The sequence below is a fragment of the Oncorhynchus kisutch genome, linkage group LG20, assembly GCF_002021735.2.
Source record: "Oncorhynchus kisutch isolate 150728-3 linkage group LG20, Okis_V2, whole genome shotgun sequence".
NCBI lineage: Eukaryota > Metazoa > Chordata > Actinopteri > Salmoniformes > Salmonidae > Oncorhynchus > Oncorhynchus kisutch.
In genome coordinates this window covers 51037576-51056941 of record NC_034193.2, presented here as the reverse complement: position 1 = coordinate 51056941, position 19366 = coordinate 51037576, and the positions used below count along the sequence as shown (strand labels likewise).

At 52.4% G+C, this 19366-nt stretch overlaps 1 protein-coding gene across 2 annotated transcripts; it reads right to left on the bottom strand.

Annotated features, from left to right (window-relative positions):
* Positions 1 to 126: 126 nt before the first annotated feature.
* Positions 127 to 17827, bottom strand: LOC116355530 (platelet-derived growth factor subunit A-like). Of its 2 annotated transcripts, XM_031799922.1 has the most exons (6): positions 17050 to 17827; positions 16568 to 16664; positions 5877 to 5987; positions 5127 to 5314; positions 1149 to 1277; positions 127 to 542 (listed from the first exon to the last, which is right to left on the bottom strand). In XM_031799922.1, exons 1-6 carry the CDS (start codon positions 17113 to 17115, stop codon positions 537 to 539), a joined length of 597 nt encoding a protein of 198 aa, XP_031655782.1. In that variant the 5' UTR covers positions 17116 to 17827; the 3' UTR covers positions 127 to 536. The 2 variants fall into 2 exon arrangements, with proteins under 2 accessions (XP_031655782.1, XP_031655783.1); XM_031799923.1 differs by lacking the exons at positions 127 to 542; positions 1149 to 1277 and adding an exon at positions 2744 to 2851.
* Positions 17828 to 19366: the final 1539 nt, after the last annotated feature.

Sequence of the window (19366 nt, the reverse complement as noted above, 5' to 3'; positions counted from 1 at the left end):
AGGTGACTTCCTTCCGTTCCAGAAGGAGAGTAACATCTTGGAATCTTGTAATATACAAAACATAATCCCAGTCACTGTCCTCGGAATCTGATGGAAAATCCAGAAGCATCCGAAATGATTGGAGGATTCCAAACCGCTTGTCATCCAAAATCATGGGAGTAGTCTTGTAGTCAGAAGTCCTTTATATAAAGACTGTAACTCCCAGTTGGTGTAGTCACGTAATTTGACACCTGTCAATCATCAAATCGAAGCCACACCCACTCCTAATACCGAAGTCCTTATTTGCATCTTCCAGAAACATCATTCCCGATTCTGGCAATATTTTGACGTTATCAAAATGATTGATTTTTGAAGGTTCGTCTTGTGGGAAGATATAGAATATAACATATATAGAATATGTTCTCTGTCCTCTGTCTCCACTTCTCTTGTTGCCATCACACACAACGTGGCTGAAGTTCATATCTCAGTCTGAGAAACATGTTCTCTTCCCTCTTCCTCTCTTTCACTCTTCTCTCTTTCATCCATCTGTCTTCACCTTACACCTGATGGGAGGAGAGAAATAGGTACCAAATGTTAGCTTAGCCAATCAGACAATACAAGTCATCCCCCTAATGTCAAATGTTCACCACTTAAAACAATGAATCTTTAGCACCCCCATCTTTCACCACCAAATACAACCTCCATACCCAATGTAATCAGCCAGGCACCAGTCACCAATTAAAACCAGTTCCTAATTTCACCCCCTCTTCCTGTTTGATTGATACTGGTCTCTGATTGGCGATTCCCATGATTGGCATTTAAACCCAGATCATTGATTGGCCGTAGTGCTAATGCCTACCGTAATGACACTAATAAACACTCATGTTTTTCCACATGCCTGAGAAAGGTATGAGAAATTCTTTGAGGTTTTTGAGCTTTTTACGTTTCCCCCTTTACCCTTGGTCCTACTGGGTCCTGTGAATGAAGGGGGAGGAGGGGGAAGAGGGGGGTCTATAAAAAAAAAGGGGAATGAAAAAAGGAGTGGAATACCCTGAGGGAGAACCATTTCAATTCCTCAACTGTTATCAGTTTATATCAGTGTAGAGAGACACTCTCAGACAGGAGCTGACGCACACACTGTCAGCAGTAGAGTAGAGTAAGATATTTACCATTGTCTGTATCGTAGAGTTCCTTGATGTGTCGTTTGGAGGTGCATATGCACTCAAGGGTGCTCCTCCAGCCGCCACCAGCACCTCCTTCAGTTTAGGACGCCTCCTCACATACTCCACCTTAGCCACCTGGAGAGGCAGGGAGGGAGGGAGGGAGGGAGGGGGGGAGGGAGGGAGGGAGGATCAGAATGAGTTCTGTAGAATCCCCTCTTTCGAGGTAATGGAAGGATACAAAAACCTGACACACACCCTCGTACACACACACACACACACACACACCCTCGTACACTAACACACACACACCCTCGTACACTAACCACACATACACATACACACACACACATACACACACACACCCTCGTACACTAACACACACACCCTCATACACTAACACACACACACGTAAACAAGCACACACACATTAGTGTTCGCTCAAAAAGTGAGCCACGCCTGCTAGGACTGATTGTACAAGCCTCTCTTCTCTTTCAAGTCTGAACATACACAAAGACAAACACACACACACACGCACACATGCACACTCAGAAAGGTGCTGCCTTGTACAACATGAACCAGAGGAGCACAGCGGAGACAGTAACACTGTTATTGGTACAGAGGTTCAGGTGAGGTAAGGCATCTCAATAGTGTGGACTGGAGACGCTCCCCTGTCCATGTTCTAATTAAGGCTGTTTCTCCTTGTGTCATTTCCTTCATCTGATTCTGCACTGATAGGAAACAACTGGACAGATGTCATGCTACTTACTTTCCCTGTGCTTACAGGGCAGGGTACAGATGTAGGATCTGAATTTGATCACTCTGTTGTGGCTGAGAATTTAAAAAGGCTTCTAAAGTTTGTAATTTCCACTTTAAAATGTCAGGCTTGATTTTTCCTTACAAAAAATGTATCAACCCCTAAACATAATAATTCACATTTCCTGTTGCTGACTGGTTATTTTCCTGCTGTAGCAAACTGGCTCAAATTAAGATCCTACATCTGTATGTGAAAGGGAGGAGACATGGAGAAGAACCCATTTTAGGCTCTACTGAGATGCAGCCTGAGGGAGTTTCTAAGTCTCCTACCTGTCAAATGAAATACAGGGAATGAGACACGAGTCAACTCAAAGGTGTGTAACACGAGGTGTGGTAGGGTTCTCAGTAAACCACCAGGTCTAATTAATATGATAATGTCCTTCGAGCTGTTATTTCCCCAGAAAGGCATCATAAAGTCAGACATAACAATGGAACCTTTGTCTCTCTCCCACCAGTGGAAACTGGAATGGAGGGAAACAGACAGTGGACACAGAGAAACCATGGGAGATTAATACACAGAGCCAAGACCAGTATGAGCCATTGAGAAACAACTGTCTGCTGTTCTGGTACTGATGAATGGTTTCTGGAAGAGCAGAGCTAGCATGCACGTGCACACACACATTCACACACCCTCGAAGGCTTCTCCTGGACATCACACAGCGTGTGAAAGTGTGTGCGCGTGCATGTGCGTGTGTGTGTGTGTGTGTGTGTGTGTGTGTGTGTGTGTGTGTGTGTGTGTGTGTGTGTGTGTGTGTGTGTGTGTGTGTGTGTGTGTGCATACGTGTGTACGTGCGTGTGTGCACTCACACGTGTATGTGTGTGTGTTTCCTCTCCATAGTTCTGTCTCTGTAGTTGAGTCTCAGGATATACGGGAGACTTATCTTTTGATTTCCTCTCTGTCAAAGACAAAGAGAAAGAAAGAAAGAATGAAGAAAAGGAAAAAGAATGAAAGAGAGAGACCCTTTCATCTGATATTGAGTATCAAAAGGGGATCAAATCTCTGCTCTCTCTTCTCTCCTCATCTGTCCATTCCTCTCATCCCTCTGCTCTCTCTATCCCTCTCTTCTTTCCTCATCTGTCCATTCATCTCTCTGCTCTCTCTATCCCTACCTTCTCTCCTCATCTGTCCATTCCTCTCATCCCTCTGCTCTCTCTATCCCTCCATTCTCTCCTCATCTGTCCATTCCTCTCATCCCTCTGCTCTCTCTATCCCTCCCTTCTCTCCTCATCTGTCCATTCCTCTCATCCCTCTGCTCTCTCTATCCCTCCCTTCTCTCCTCATCTGTCCATTCCTCTCATCCCTCTGCTCTCTCTATCCCTCCCTTCTCTCCTCATCTGTCCATTCCTCTCATCCCTCTGCTCTCTCTATCCCTCCCTTCTCTCCTCATCTGTCCATTCCTCTCATCCCTCTGCTCTCTCTATCCCTCCCTTCTCTCCTCATCTGTCCATTCCTCTCATCCCTCTGCTCTCTCTATCCCTCCCTTCTCTCCTCATCTGTCCATTCCTCTCATCCCTCTGCTCTCTCTATCCCTCCCTTCTCTCCTCATCTGTCCATTCCTCTCATCCCTCTGCTCTCTCTATCCCTCCCTTCTCTCCTCATCTTTCCATTCCTCTCATCCCTCTGCTCTCTCTATCCCTCCCTTCTCTCCTCATCTTTCCATTCCTCTCATCCCTCTGCTCTCTCTATCCCTCCCTTCTCTCCTCATCTTTCCATTCCTCTCATCCCTCTGCTCTCTCTATCCCTCCCTTCTCTCCTCATCTGTCTATTCCTCTCATCCCTCTGCTCTCTCTATCCTTCCCTTCTCTCCCCATCTGTCCATTCCTCTCATCTCTCTGCTCTCTCTATCCAACCATGCCTCACCCCTTCAAAAACACTGCTTCTCTCTTTCTCACTCTCTTTCTGTACATTTAAGCACAGTTAGATTTCCTCCAATAGTTACGACTCTTATTTGCAGGGATATCTCTATGACCTTTGACCCTCTATTTCTGCATATGATCTCTATCTGAGGTCTACAACAGATAGCACTGCCTCAGCCAGCTCAGATCAGATCAGATTGCATTCATTAGGAACTAAACATAATAGCATTTACCTAAACAAGGAGGGACGACCTCAGCACCCAGAAATAACAACTTCTTCCTCTGTGTGAACTGTCTGAGGAACAGCTAAGCCAAACAGACACACACACAAACACACAAGGAATAGCTCAGCCAGACAGACAGCATCTTTAGTCTTTTAATAGACAGAGGACTGAGGAGCCATTCACTCAGAGGGAAACAGGGAGTGGGGAAAACAAAATAACCCCCGTAGTGAATACACTGAAGCACTGAGATCATGAACACACCCACTATCCTCCTCGGCTCAGACGATGGTAAACTGGCTGGAAATCCTTAGTGCATGAACACACACACACCGTCTTACTCCTTTTTCTCTCTCTCCATCCTCACTCTCTCTCTCTCTCTCTCTCTCTCTCACACACACACACACACACACTGAGCAGAGCTTCCAGTTGGCAGTGTGTGTGGGTTTAAGATGGCAGGGTTTACTAGCTGTTATGTGCCAGGCCTGGCAGAGATCAAATACAAATGATTATGTTGCTGCGGTCGCGAGGGAGTCTCCTGGCCTGGCACACACACACACACACACACATATACACATATTCACATATACAGTATCAGACAAAGGTTTGGAAACACCTACTCATTGAAGTGTTTTTCTTTATTTTTGTTATCTTCCAGGTGAAGCTGGTTGAGAAAATGCCAAGAGTGAGCAAAGCTGTCATCAAGGCAAACGGTGGCTACTTCGAAGAATATCAATTATAAAATACATTTTGATTTGTTTAACACTTTTTCGGTTACTACATGATTCCATATGTGTTACTTCATAGTTTAGATGTCTTGACTATTATTCTACAATGACTGGTACTGTACACATACACACGTATGCAGGCATGAACACACACACACACACACACACACACACACACACACACACACACACACACACACACACACACACACACACACACACACACACACACACACACACACACACACAGAGAAGTGGAGCTGGACTAGTAGAAAGGGGTTGAATGGTTGAGCTGCTGCAAGTGTGTGTGTGTGTGCCTGTATGTGTGTGCGTGTGCGTTCAGAGAAAGTGTGGCTCTCTCCTACCTTGACAGTGCGGTGGTGCTTGCGGGAAGGCAGGCAGTGCATGTTGCTGGTGTTGCAGCATCCGGTACATCTCTTCACCTCTACACAGGGGGGCCAGATGATGAAGTTAGCAGAGGTGGGATCCACCTGGCTCCGAGGGATCTCGTAGATCACCGTACGAGTCTTACACACCGCGGGAAACGCCTCCTCTGGGGTCAAAGGGGAGGGGGAGAGGTTAAAGGTGAAACATGACAGCATAGAGAGAAGGTAGTGTTGGTGTATACTTACACACAAACACAGAGACACACATACACAGAGAGATACACACACAGAGACACACACATACACACACAGAAAGACATACACACACAGAGAGACACACACACACACACACACACACACAAACATACACACATACACAGAGAGAGACATAAACACACACACACAGAGACACACAGAGAAACATGGAGAGACATACACACACAGAGAGAAATACACACACAGAGACACACACAGACACACAGAGACCCACAGAGAGACACACACGTAGACGTAGACATACAGTAGATGGGATATAGACGGAGAGGCAAATACTCAAACAGACACACATTCTCTCTCTCTCTCTCTCTCTCTCTCTCTCTCACACACACACACACACACAAATTCCACAGGTATGCATGAACACAACTACAAAGACACACACACACACACACACACACACACACACACACACACACACACACACACACACACACACACACACACACTTACCGATGCTCCTCTTGTGCCTGGAGTGTGTCTGAGAGCTCTTCAGCTGTGAGTAGCTGTGGGGGAAGGCCTTGTTGTGGTACCTCTGTTTGTTCTCCCCGATCACCTCATTCTCTGTTGACCACAACGTCAGTGTCATGTTATCCCTACACTAGCTGGGCCAGTGTGTCAAATCGGAGGGCATGCTGTCCGGTCCTCTGGCAGTCTCTATGGGGGTGCCACAGGGTTCAATTCTCGGGCCGACTCTTTTCTCTGTGTATATCAATGATGTTGCTCTTGCTGCGGGCGATTCCCTGATCCACCTCTACGCAGACGACACCATTCTATATACTTTCGGCCCGTCTTTGGACACTGTGCTATCTAACCTCCAAACAAGCTTCAATGCCATACAACACTCCTTCCGTGGCCTCCAACTGCTCTTAAACGCTAGTAAAACCAAATGCATGCTTTTCAACCGGTCGCTGCCTGCACCTGCATGCCCGACTAGCATCACCACCCTGGATGGTTCCGACCTAGAATATGTGGACGTCTATAAGTACCTAGGTGTCTGGCTAGACTGCAAACTCTCCTTCCAGACTCATATCAAACATCTCCAATCGAAAATCAAATCAAGAGTCGGCTTTCTATTCCGCAACAAAGCCTCCTTCACTCAAGCCGCCAAGCTTACCCTAGTAAAACTGACTATCCTACCGATCCTCGACTTCGGCGATGTCATCTACAAAATGGCTTCCAACACTCTACTCAGCAAACTGGATGCAGTCTATCACAGTGCCATCCGTTTTGTCACTAAAGCACCTTATACTACCCACCACTGCGACTTGTATGCTCTAGTCGGCTGGCCCTCGCTACATATTCGTCGCCAGACCCACTGGCTCCAGGTCATCTACAAGTCTATGCTAGGTAAAGCTCCGCCTTACCTCAGCTCACTGGTCACGATGGCAACACCCATCCGTAGCACGCGCTCCAGCAGGCGTATCTCACTGATCATCCCTAAAGCCAACACCTCATTTGGCCGCCTTTCGTTCCAGTACTCTGCTGCCTGTGACTGGAACGAATTGCAAAAATCGCTGAAGTTGGAGACTTTTATCTCCCTCACCAACTTCAAACATCAGCTATCTGAGCAGCTAACCGATCGCTGCAGCTGTACATAGTCTATTGGTAAATAGCCCACCCTTTTCACCTACCTCATCCCCATACTGTTTTTATTAATTTACTTTTCTGCTCTTCTGCACACCAATATCTCTACCTGTACATGACCATCTGATCTTTTATCACTCCAGTGTTAATCTGCAAAATTGTAATTATTTGCCTACCTCCTCATGCCTTTTGCACACATTGTATATAGACCCCCCCCTTCGTTTTCTACTGTGTTATTGACTTGTTAATTGTTTACTCCATGTGTAACTCTTTGTTGTATGCTCACACTGCTATGCTTTATCTTGGCCAGGTCGCAGTTGCAAATGAGAACTTGTTCTCAACTAGCCTACCTGGTTAAATAAAGGTGAAATAAAAAAATAAAAATAAAAAATTCAGAAGCAGAGCAACACTGAATGGAGAGAGAAGCTTGAACCCAGAAAAGCTCAAAATAACTGTGTCCCCTCTGTAAATGAACAATCCCTTATCGTCACCATGACAACCATAAGCCTTCTGCTTTCCAATCTAACATCTTTGGTTGTTAGTCGGGTGTGTGTAAAGAACCTTTCTCTTCAAAATGACCTTGTTTGTCCTTTCTGCTCTATATTGACCTGTTTGGGGTCTCTCTCTCAAAGTATATATTTTTGCTACCCAAATACTGACCCCACAGAGAGTGTAGACTGTAGAGGGTGTGTGTATGATTGTGTGTGTCTGTGTGTGTGTTCCTTGCAAGAGTGTGTGCGTGACTGCACTTACGTGCAGGAACTGAAGTGCTTGCTGTATGTCTTGACCAACACAAAGCCTCCCAGCTCCTTCCCCCTGACGCGCAGGAATTTCACCATGAATTATACAAACCAACACAGCAGCCATTTAGCCCTCATTGTGTGTTTGTTAGTGTGTGTGTGTGTGTGTTAGTGTGTGTGTGTGTGTGTTAGTATGTGAGTGTGAGTGTGTGTGTGTGTGTGTGTCATTCAGCCTTACACTGCTGCTCCACAAATAATGGACAGCATGACAGCAGCATAAAGCCCACAGCCACTTGACCCCCCCCCCCCCCCAGCCCCGAGGAGACAGCTGAGTAGCAGACAGGCCTATTTGCATCTCAATAATGCCAGAATGAATGGTGGGGTGTAGTCAAGACCAAATGAAAAATGATGAAACAATGATAAGAACTTCAGAATGTAGGATGGAGAGACTCACTAAGCAGCCTAACAATGAAGGACTTTAAACCGTTTCCTAAGGTATGTTTCAAGCCCTTGTCCAAACTTTCCCCCTTATTCCACCAGACTTCAGTAATGTGTTCACTTTTCCTAAAGTTCATTTCACGTGGAATAAAAAGGTGTAAAACAGATCAAAAGTTTTGACAAAAGCAGCAGGTTCATGGTGACTGTCCTCCCTAGTGCCCCATGGTGACTGTCCTCCCTAGTGCCCCATGGTGACTGTCCTCACCTAGTGCCCCATGGTGACTGTCCTCCCTAGTCCCCCATGGTGACTGTCCTCCCTAGTCCCCCATGGTGACTGTCCTCCCTGGTCCCCCATGGTGACTGTCCTCCCTAGTCCCCATGGTGACTGTCCTCCCTAGTGCCCCATGGTGACTGTCCTCCCTAGTGCCCCATGGTGACTGTCCTCCCTAGTGCCCCATGGTGACTGTCCTCCCTAGTGCCCCATGGTGACTGTCCTCCCTAGTGCCCCATGGTGACTGCCCTCCCTAGTGCCCCATGGTGACTGTCCTCCCTAGTGCCCCATGGTGACTGTCCTCCCTAGTGCCCATGGTGACTGTCCTCCCTAGTCCCCCATGGTGACTGTCCTCCCTAGTCCCCCATGGTGACTGTCCTCCCTAGTGCCCCATGGTGACTGTCCTCCCTAGTGCCCCATGGTGACTGTCCTCCCTAGTGCCCCATGGTGACTGTCCTCCCTAGTGCCCCATGGTGACTGTCCTCCCTAGTGCCCCATGGTGACTGTCCTCCCTAGTGCCCCATGGTGACTGTCCTCCCTAGTGCCCCATGGTGACTGTCCTCCCTAGTGCCCCATGGTGACTGTCCTCCCTAGTGCCCCATGGTGACTGTCCTCCCTAGTCCCCCCCATGGTGACTGTCCCATGGTGACTGTCCTCCTAGTCCCCCATGGTGACTGTCCTCCCTAGTCCCCATGGTGACTGTCCTCCCTAGTGCCCCATGGTGACTGTCCTCCCTAGTGCCCCATGGTGACTGTCCTCCCTAGTGCCCCATGGTGACTGTCCTCCCTAGTGCCCCATGGTGACTGTCCTCCCTAGTGCCCCATGGTGACTGTCCTCCCTAGTGCCCCATGGTGACTGTCCTCCCTAGTGCCCCATGGTGACTGTCCTCCCTAGTGCCCCATGGTGACTGTCCTCCCTAGTGCCCCATGGTGACTGTCCCCCCTAGTGCCCCATGGTGACTGTCCTCCCTAGTCCCCATGGTGACTGTCCTCCCTAGTCCCCCATGGTGACTGTCCTCCCTAGTGCCCCATGGTGACTGTCCTCCCTAGTCCCCCATGGTGACTGTCCTCCCTAGTCCCCCATGGTGACTGTCCTCCCTAGTCCCCATGGTGACTGTCCTCCCTAGTGCCCCATGGTGACTGTCCTCCCTAGTGCCCCATGGTGACTGTCCTCCCTAGTGCCCCATGGTGACTGTCCTCCCTAGTGCCCCATGGTGACTGTCCTCCCTAGTGCCCCATGGTGACTGTCCTCCCTAGTGCCCCATGGTGACTGTCCTCCCTAGTGCCCCATGGTGACTGTCCTCCCTAGTGCCCCATGGTGACTGTCCTCCCTAGTGCCCCATGGTGACTGTCCCCCCTAGTGCCCATGGTGACTGTCCTCCCTAGTGCCCCATGGTGACTGTCCTCCCTAGTGCCCCATGGTGACTGTCCTCCTAGTCCCCATGGTGACTGTCCTCCTAGTCCCCCATGGTGACTGTCCTCCCTAGTGCCCCCATGGTGACTGTCCTCCCTAGTGCCCCATGGTGACTGTCCTCCCTAGTGCCCCATGGTGACTGTCCTCCCTAGTGCCCCATGGTGACTGTCCTCCCTAGTGCCCCATGGTGACTGTCCTCCCTAGTGCCCCATGGTGACTGTCCTCCCTAGTGCCCCATGGTGACTGTCCTCCCTAGTGCCCCATGGTGACTGTCCTCCCTAGTGCCCCATGGTGACTGTCCTCCCTAGTGCCCCATGGTGACTGTCCTCCCTAGTCCCCCATGGTGACTGTCCTCCCTAGTCCCCCATGGTGACTGTCCTCCTAGTCCCCCATGGTGACTGTCCTCCCTAGTCCCCCATGGTGACTGTCCTCCCTAGTGCCCCATGGTGACTGTCCTCCCTAGTGCCCCATGGTGACTGTCCTCCCTAGTGCCCCATGGTGACTGTCCTCCCTAGTGCCCCATGGTGACTGTCCTCCCTAGTGCCCCATGGTGACTGTCCTCCCTAGTGCCCCATGGTGACTGTCCTCCCTAGTGCCCCGTGGTGACTGTCCTCCCTAGTGCCCCATGGTGACTGTCCCTCCCCTAGTGGCCCCATGGTGACTGTCCTCCCTAGTGCCCCATGGTGACTGTCCCCCTAGTGCCCCATGGTGACTGTCCTCCCTAGTGCCCCATGGTGACTGTCCTCCCTAGTCCCCCATGGTGACTGTCCTCCCTAGTCCCCATGGTGACTGTCCTCCCTAGTGCCCCATGGTGACTGTCCTCCCTAGTCCCCCATGGTGACTGTCCTCCCTAGTCCCCCATGGTGACTGTCCTCCCTAGTCCCCCATGGTGACTGTCCTCCCTAGTGCCCCATGGTGACTGTCCTCCCTAGTGCCCCATGGTGACTGTCCTCCCTAGTGCCCATGGTGACTGTCCTCCCTAGTGCCCCATGGTGACTGTCCTCCCTAGTGCCCCATGGGTGACTGTCCTCCCTAGTGCCCCATGGTGACTGTCCTCCTAGTGCCCCATGGTGACTGTCCTCCCTAGTGCCCCCATGGTGACTGTCCTCCCTAGTGCCCCATGGTGACTGTCCCCCCTAGTGCCCCATGGTGACTGTCCTCCCTAGTGCCCCATGGTGACTGTCCTCCCTAGTGCCCCATGGTGACTGTCCTCCCTAGTGCCCCATGGTGACTGTCCCCCCCTAGTGCCCCATGTGACTGTCCTCCCTAGTGCCCCATGGTGACTGTCCTCCCTAGTCCCCCATGGTGACTGTCCTCCCTAGTGCCCATGGTGACTGTCCTCCCTAGTGCCCCATGGTGACTGTCCTCCCTAGTGCCCCATGGTGACTGTCCTCCCTAGTGCCCCATGGTGACTGTCCTCCCTAGTGCCCCATGGTGACTGTCCTCCCTATCCCCATGGTGACTGTCCTCCCTAGTCCCCCATGGTGACTGTCCTCCCTAGTGCCCCATGGTGACTGTCCTCCCTAGTGCCCCATGGTGACTGTCCTCCCTAGTGCCCCATGGTGACTGTCCTCTCTAGTGCCCCATGGTGACTGTCCTCCCTAGTGCCCCATGGTGAATGTCCTCCCTAGTGCCCCATGGTGACTGTCCTCCCTAGTGCCCCATGGTGACTGTCCTCCCTAGTCCCCCATGGTGACTGTCCTCCCTAGTGCCCCATGGTGACTGTCCTCCCTAGTGCCCCATGGTGACTGTCCTCCCTAGTGCCCCATGGTGACTGTCCTCCCTAGTGGCCCCATGGTGACTGTCCTCCCTAGTGCCCCATGGTGACTGTCCTCCCTAGTGCCCCATGGTGACTGTCCTCCCTAGTGCCCCATGGTGACTGTATTCCCTAGTGCCCCATGGTGACTGTCCTCCCTAGTGCCCCCATGGTGACTGTATTCCCTAGTGCCCCATGGTGACTGTCCTTCCTAGTGCCCCATGGTGACTGTCCTCCCTAGTGCCCCATGGTGACTGTCCTCCCTAGTGCCCCATGGTGACTGTCCTCCCTAGTGCCCCATGGTGACTGTCCTCCCTAGTGCCCCATGGTGACTGTCCTCCCTAGTCCCCCATGGTGACTGTCCTCCCTAGTGCCGCATGGTGACTGTCATCCCTAGTGCCCCATGGTGACTGTCCTCCCTAGTGCCCCATGGTGACTGTCCTCCCTAGTGCCCCATGGTGACTGTCCTCCCTAGTGCCCCATGGTGACTGTCCTCCCTAGTGCCCCATGGTGACTGTCCTCCCTAGTGCCCCCATGGTGACTGTCCCCCCTAGTGCCCCATGGTGACTGTCCTCCCTAGTGCCCCATGGTGACTGTCCTCCCTAGTAGGCCCCAGTGCCCATGGCGACTGTCCTCCCTAGTGCCCCATGGCGACTGTCCTCCCTAGTGCCCCATGGCGACTGTCCTCCCTAGTGCCCCATGGCGACTGTCCTCCCTAGTGCCCCATGGCGACTGTCCTCCCTAGTGCCCATGGCGACTGTCCTCCCTAGTGCCCCATGGCGACTGTCCTCCCTAGTGCCCCATGGGCGACTGTCCTCCCTAGTGCCCCATGGTGACTGTCCTCCCTAGTCCCCCATGGTGACTGTCCTCCTAGTGCCCCCATGGTGACTGTCCTCCCTAGTGCCCCATGGTGACTGTCCTCCCTAGTGCCCCATGGTGACTGTCCTCCCTAGTGCCCCATGGTGACTGTCCTCCCTAGTGCCCATGGTGACTGTCCTCCCTAGTGCCCATGGTGACTGTCCTCCCTAGTGCCCCATGGTGACTGTCCTCCCTAGTGCCCCATGGTGACTGTCCTCCCTAGTGCCCCATGGTGACTGTCCTCCCTAGTGCCCCATGGTGACTGTCCTCCCTAGTGCCCCATGGTGACTGTCCTCCCTAGTGCCCCATGGTGACTGTCATCCCTAGTGCCCCATGGTGACTGTCCTCCCTAGTGCCCCATGGTGACTGTCCTCCCTAGTGCCCCATGGTGACTGTCCTCCCTAGTGCCCCATGGTGACTGTCCTCCCTAGTGCCCCATGGTGACTGTCCTCCCTAGTGCCCATGGTGGACTGTCCTCCCTAGTGCCCATGGTGACTGTCCTCCCTAGTGCCCCATGGTGACTGCCCTCCCTAGTGCCCCATGGTGACTGTCCTCCCTAGTGCCCCATGGTGACTGTCCTCCCTAGTGCCCCATGGTGACTGTCCTCCCTAGTGCCCCATGGTGACTGTCCTCCCTAGTGCCCCATGGTGACTGTCCTCCCTAGTGCCCATGGTGACTGTCCTCCCTAGTGCCCCATGGTGACTGTCCTCCCTAGTGCCCCATGGTGACTGTCCTCCCTAGTGCCCATGGTGACTGTCCTCCTAGTGCCCCATGGTGACCGTCCTCCCTAGTGCCCCATGGTGACCGTCCTCCCTAGTGCCCCATGGTGACTGTCCTCCCTAGTGCCCCATGGTGACTGTCCTCCCTAGTCCCCCATGGTGACTGTCCTCCCTAGTACCCCCATGGTGACTGTCCTCCCTAGTACCCCATGGTGACTGTCCTCCCTAGTGCCCCATGGTGACTGTCCTCCCTAGTGCCCATGGTGACTGTATTCCCTAGTGCCCCATGGTGACTGTCCTCCCTAGTGCCCCATGGTGACTGTATTCCCTAGTGCCCCATGGTGACTGTCCTTCCTGGTGCCCCATGGTGACTGTCCTCCTAGTGCCCCATGGTGACTGTCCTCCCTAGTGCCCCATGGTGACTGTCCTCCCTAGTGCCCCATGGTGACTGTCCTCCCTAGTGCCCCATGGTGACTGTCCTCCCTAGTCCCCCATGGTGACTGTCCTCCCTAGTGCCCCATGGTGACTGTCCTCCCTAGTGCCCCATGGTGACTGTCCTCCCTAGTGCCCCATGGTGACTGTCCTCCCTAGTGCCCCATGGTGACTGTCCTCCCTAGTGCCCCATGGCGACTGTCCTCCCTAGTGCCCCATGGCGACTGTCCTCCCTAGTGCCCCATGGCGACTGTCCTCCCTAGTGCCCCATGGCGACTGTCCTCCCTAGTGCCCATGGCGACTGTCCTCCCTAGTGCCCCATGGCGACTGTCCTCCCTAGTGCCCCATGGCGACTGTCCTCCCTAGTCCCCCATGGCGACTGTCCTCCCTAGTGCCCCATGGCGACTGTCCTCCCTAGTGCCCCATGGTGACTGTCCTCCCTAGTCCCCCATGGTGGACTGTCCTCCCTAGTGCCCCATGGTGACTGTCCTCCCTAGTTGCCCCATGGTGACTGTCCTCCCTAGTGCCCCATGGTGACTGTCCTCCCTAGTGCCCCATGGTGACTGTCCTCCCTAGTGCCCCATGGTGACTGTCCTCCCTAGTGCCCCATGGTGACTGTCCTCCCTAGTGCCCCATGGTGACTGTCCTCCCTAGTGCCCCATGGTGACTGTCCTCCCTAGTGCCCCATGGTGACTGTCATCCCTAGTGCCCCATGGTGACTGTCCTCCCTAGTGCCCCATGGTGACTGTCCTCCCTAGTCCCCATGGTGACTGTCCTCCCTAGTGCCCCATGGTGACTGTCCTCCCTAGTGCCCCATGGTGACTGTCCTCCCTAGTGCCCCATGGTGACTGCCCTCCCTAGTGCCCCATGGTGACTGTCCTCCCTAGTGCCCCATGGTGACTGTCCTCCCTAGTGCCCCATGGTGACTGTCCTCCCTAGTGCCCCATGGTGACTGTCCTCCCTAGTGCCCCATGGTGACTGTCCTCCCTAGTGCCCCATGGTGACTGTCCTCCCTAGTGCCCCATGGTGACTGTCCTCCCTAGTGCCCCATGGTGACTGTCCTCCCTAGTGCCCCATGGTGACTGTCCTCCCTAGTGCCCCATGGTGACTGTCCTCCCTAGTGCCCCATGGTGACTGTCCTCCCTAGTGCCCCATGGTGACTGTCCTCCCTAGTGCCCCATGGTGACTGTCCTCCCTAGTCCCCCATGGTGACTGTCCTCCCTAGTACCCCATGGTGACTGTCCTCCCTAGTACCCCATGGTGACTGTCCTCCCTAGTACCCCATGGTGACTGTCCTCCCTAGTACCCCATGGTGACTGTCCTCCCTAGTGCCCCATGGTGACTGTCCTCCCTAGTGCCCCATGGTGACTGTCCTCTCTAGTGCCCCATGGTGACTGTCCTCCCTAGTGCCCCATGGTGAATGTCCTCCCTAGTGCCCCATGGTGACTGTCCTCCCTAGTTCCCCATGGTGACTGTCCTCCCTAGTACCCCATGGTGACTGTCCTCCCTAGTGCCCCATGGTGACTGTCCTCCCTAGTACCCCATGGTGACTGTCCTCCCTAGTGCCCCATGGTGACTGTCCTCCCTAGTACCCCATGGTGACTGTCCTCCGTAGTGCCCCATGGTGACTGTCCTCCCTAGTGCCCCATGGTGACTGTCCTCCCTAGTGCCCCATGGTGACTTGTTCCCTAGTGCCCCATGGTGACTGTCCTCCCTAGTGCCCCATGGTGACTGTCCTCCCTAGTGCCCCATGGTGACTGTCCTCCCTAGTGCCCCATGGTGACTGTCCTCCCTAGTGCCCCATGGTGACTGTCCTCCCTAGTGCCCCATGGTGACTGTCCTCCCTAGTGCCCCATGGTGACTGTCCTCCCTAGTGCCCCATGGTGACTGTCCTCCCTAGTGCCCCATGGTGACTGTCCTCCCTAGTGCCCCATGGTGACTGTCCTCCCTAGTGCCCCATGGTGACTGTCCTCCCTAGTGCCCCATGGTGACTGTCCTCCCTAGTGCCCCATGGTGACTGTCCTCCCTAGTGCCCCATGGTGACTGACCTCCCTAGTCCCCCATGGTGACTGTCCTCCCTAGTCCCCCATGGTGACTGTCCTCCCTAGTACCCCATGGTGACTGTCCTCCCTAGTACCCCATGGTGACTGTCCTCCCTAGTGCCCCATGGTGACTGTCCTCCCTAGTCCCCCATGGTGACTGTCCTCCCTAGCGCCCCATGGTGACTGTCCTCCCTAGTGCCCCATGGTGACTGTCCTCCCTAGTGCCCCATGGTGACTGTCCTCCCTAGTGCCCCATGGTGACTGTCCTCCCTAGTGCCGCGAGCAGCGGGACAGAGACAACTCCCACTATCACCGAGCAGAAGCTGGTGAGACGTCTTTTAGTTCCCGCCCGAGAGGGGCGTGCTCATGGCTGGGGCAACATCCAATGGAGATTCACTGACTCTCTCCCGCTAAGCTGCAGGAAGTAACTTGTCTAATTCAACATCTCTTATGTGGCAGACAAACCTGTCCAAGTTGCCCACAGGCTAACAGCCTATCACAAACCAGACACAGCCATAGCACCTCTTCTCACCTCTCCCCTCCTACCTTCAAAGGGTACACTTAGAAACAAAGGTTCTGGATAGAACCAAAAAGTGTTCTATGCTTGCTTCATATATGACACCCCTTAAGGTTATCTAGAACAAATGTTGGGTCAGTGAATAAGAACCCATGGGGTTCTGATCAACCAACCCAATAAGAGGGTTCCATATAGAACATTTAGAGGTGCCACAAGCAAGCAATATAACCCGTTTTGGTTCTATCCAGAACCTTGTAGGCTACTTCTGGCATGTTGTGTTGAGCTCAATTCAGTGTCTTTACTGAAGCCTAGCCTTAGGCTGTGTAATAAAGCCATTGAATGAAGACGGATATAAGAGGCTTTCGGCCTACCTTCCAAGTCTAGCTCCAGGAGCCGCTGGAGGTCGCTGATGCTGCGGATCTCACTGCGGGACAGCCGCTCCAACAGCTCCGGGGGGAGTGGGTCCTCCTAGAACAAAAGGAAAATATTGAAATCAAAATAACAGCACTTGATTACCTACACAGACGTTATCGTACCGTAATGGATAGCGCGGCTATAGAAGTGGTATGAGTGTGACTATGTAGCGCTGAAGAAGTGTTTTAAGCACAAATATGTGCACAATTAAGGGTGTGGTATAAAGCACACTTAGTTTGCGCTTGTTGCTGAGAAGCCATAGATTATAGTTACAGCAACGCTACTCTGGAGTTTTGTGCATAATTATGCATAAGTGGAGCATGAGCGAACAAACCTTGCACCTGCCAACGAAGTAAGCGTTGCACTAAAAACGGCATAATTTGAACAGATTTGGCCCCTACATAGCGTACAAACCAAAACTCGTATAATAGTCCTTTACCTCAGCGGCGGTGCGTAACAGGCACAATAAGCAGGCGAGGAGGAAGCTCAGAAAAGCGGCTCTCATCTCCCTTCAGGTCCTTTGGGCTCCAGAACGAGAGAAAGTTCCAGTAGTTCCACCAACACCGTTCCAGAACCAGGAGCTGAGGCGTCGCTCCCAAACCACGGGAATCCAGTACCATCCCTCGGGTGGAACCGCTACCTCCACGAGTCTACAGCCGGTAGTCCGAATTATTTGGCTATTATAGGCAACATGGCGAGGCTAACAGTGGGACTTTATTGGGTGTTCATTTAGGTTTACATTTAAGACTGACGTTTATTGAAGTCAGTTGGGTTTCCTACTCCGCTTTTGGCCAGAGAAGCAACACAGGAGCAGTAGATGGGTCGGTGTTACGGCACCTGAGACAAGAGCTATCTATGAGTATAGGAACTTCCAGATGTGAGAAATGTAATCATTTTGTCGATTAGGCTATAATCCACGCGAAGTGAAGACGTCTCGTAGTGGAACATTTAAGTGTTTTAATCCTTTATGCATGTCGACACAATTCTCTGAGAATATAATATTTCACTATCCATACATTTATGGGAGACTTCCAAAAATATCAACTTTATGTCCTGTTTATATCAGCAAGTGGAGAATAGGTCAAAAAGAATGTCAAGCCGTCCGCATGTCCCGGTTGTTCTTATCAAACGGTTTTTGTAGCCTATTGGATCCCTTCAAAGCAGGTCCGCTGAAGACTGTGATCTCCGTAGTGAATGAAGTCGGAACGCTTTGAGTCATATGATATAGCTACTGCGTTGCTGGGGGCTGGCGGGGCGCGGTCACGTTGCCACTCCGCTCCGCTCTCCGGGTGTGTGCTCTGTAACTACAGATGGATAGATCGGCTATAAAGGAGACCATTGGCTTTTGACTGTGGGCGCGCTCACATCAGTCCATTCAACGCACCAGACTTCTTTCATGCATCATTGGTCAAATGCAGGTGCGTTTCAGATCAATGCAATTATAGTGATGATATGATGATGTTCTTGATGATGGCGATGATTGTACCCCCAAGCCAAAAGACTCCTGAACAGCTAGTCAAATGGCTACCCAGACTATGTGCATCCCCCTGCTGCTCCTCTCTGGTATTATCTATGCACAGCCACTTGAATAACTCTACCCACATATATATATGACCTCGACACCGGTGACCCCGCACATTGACTCTGTACCGGTACCCTCTGTATATAGCCCAGCTATTGTAATTTACTGTTGCTGTTTAATTATTTGTTATTCTTATCTCTTACTTTTTTAGGTATTTTCTTAAAACTGCATTGTTGGTTAAGGGCTTGTAAGTAAGCATTTCACTATAAGGTATTCGGTGCATGTGACAAACAACATTTGATTTGATTTTGATGGTGATAGTGGTGATGATGATATTGATGCTGGTGATGATGATAATGATGCTGGTGATGGCGATGATGATGACAGTGATGATGAAGGTGATGAGGATGTTGATAAACATCATACCCTGTAACTGGCCCTAAATGCCCTGTTGTTTTACCACACAATGACAGGTTACTAGTTAACACAGTAACATTTGATCCCTTCTAAAGCACCAGTCATTACATTTTAAGGGACTGAGCTCATTTATAACAAAGTACAAACCCATGGTTGAGTAGTTTAGGGTGTTTATCACCTATAAAGTCACGGGAGGCTTTCACCTCTCTCTCTTCTCTCACTTCCCCTTCTTACACCCTTCCTTCAGTTCCCTCCTTCTCCAGCCCCCTCACACCTCCACCACCTCCAACCCTCCCTCCTTCTCCAGCCCCCACACCTCCACCACCTCCAACCCTCCCTCCTTCTCCAGCCCCCTCACACCTCCACCACCTCCAACCCTCCCTCCTTCTCCAGCCCCCTCACACCTCCACCACCTCCAACCCTCCCTCCTTCTCCAGCCTCCTCACACCTCCACCACCTCCAACCCTCCCTCCTTCTCCAGCCCCCTCACACCTCCACCTCTCTCTCTTCTCTCTCTCTTCCCCCTCGTACACCCTCCCTTCAGTTCCTCACACCTCCACCTCTCTCTCTTCCCTCTCTTCCCCCTCTTACACCCTCCCTTCAGTTCCTCACACCTCCACCTCTCTCTCTTCCCTCTCTTCCCCCTCTTACACCCTCCCTTCAGTTCCCTCCTTCTCCAGCCCCCTCACACCTCCACCACCTCCAACCCTCCCTCCTTCTCCAGCCCCCACACCTCCACCACCTCCAACCCTCCCTCCTTCTCCAGCCCCCTCACACCTCCACCACCTCCAACCCTCCCTCCTTCTCCAGCCCCCTC

Bases quoted from the DNA above. Each gene is read 5' to 3' on its own strand.
- LOC116355530 (XM_031799922.1), bottom strand. From the start codon at position 17,115: ATGAGAGCCGCTTTTCTGAGCTTCCTCCTCGCCTGCTTATTGTGCCTG. The intron at 5,988-16,567 runs GTAGGCCGAAAG...TGTGGTCAACAG, and splicing joins CCTGGAGCTAGACTTGGAAG to AGAATGAGGTGATCGGGGAG. The intron at 1,278-5,126 runs GTAGGAGAGAGC...CTGCCTCTCCAG, and splicing joins AGCACCACCGCACTGTCAAG to GTGGCTAAGGTGGAGTATGT.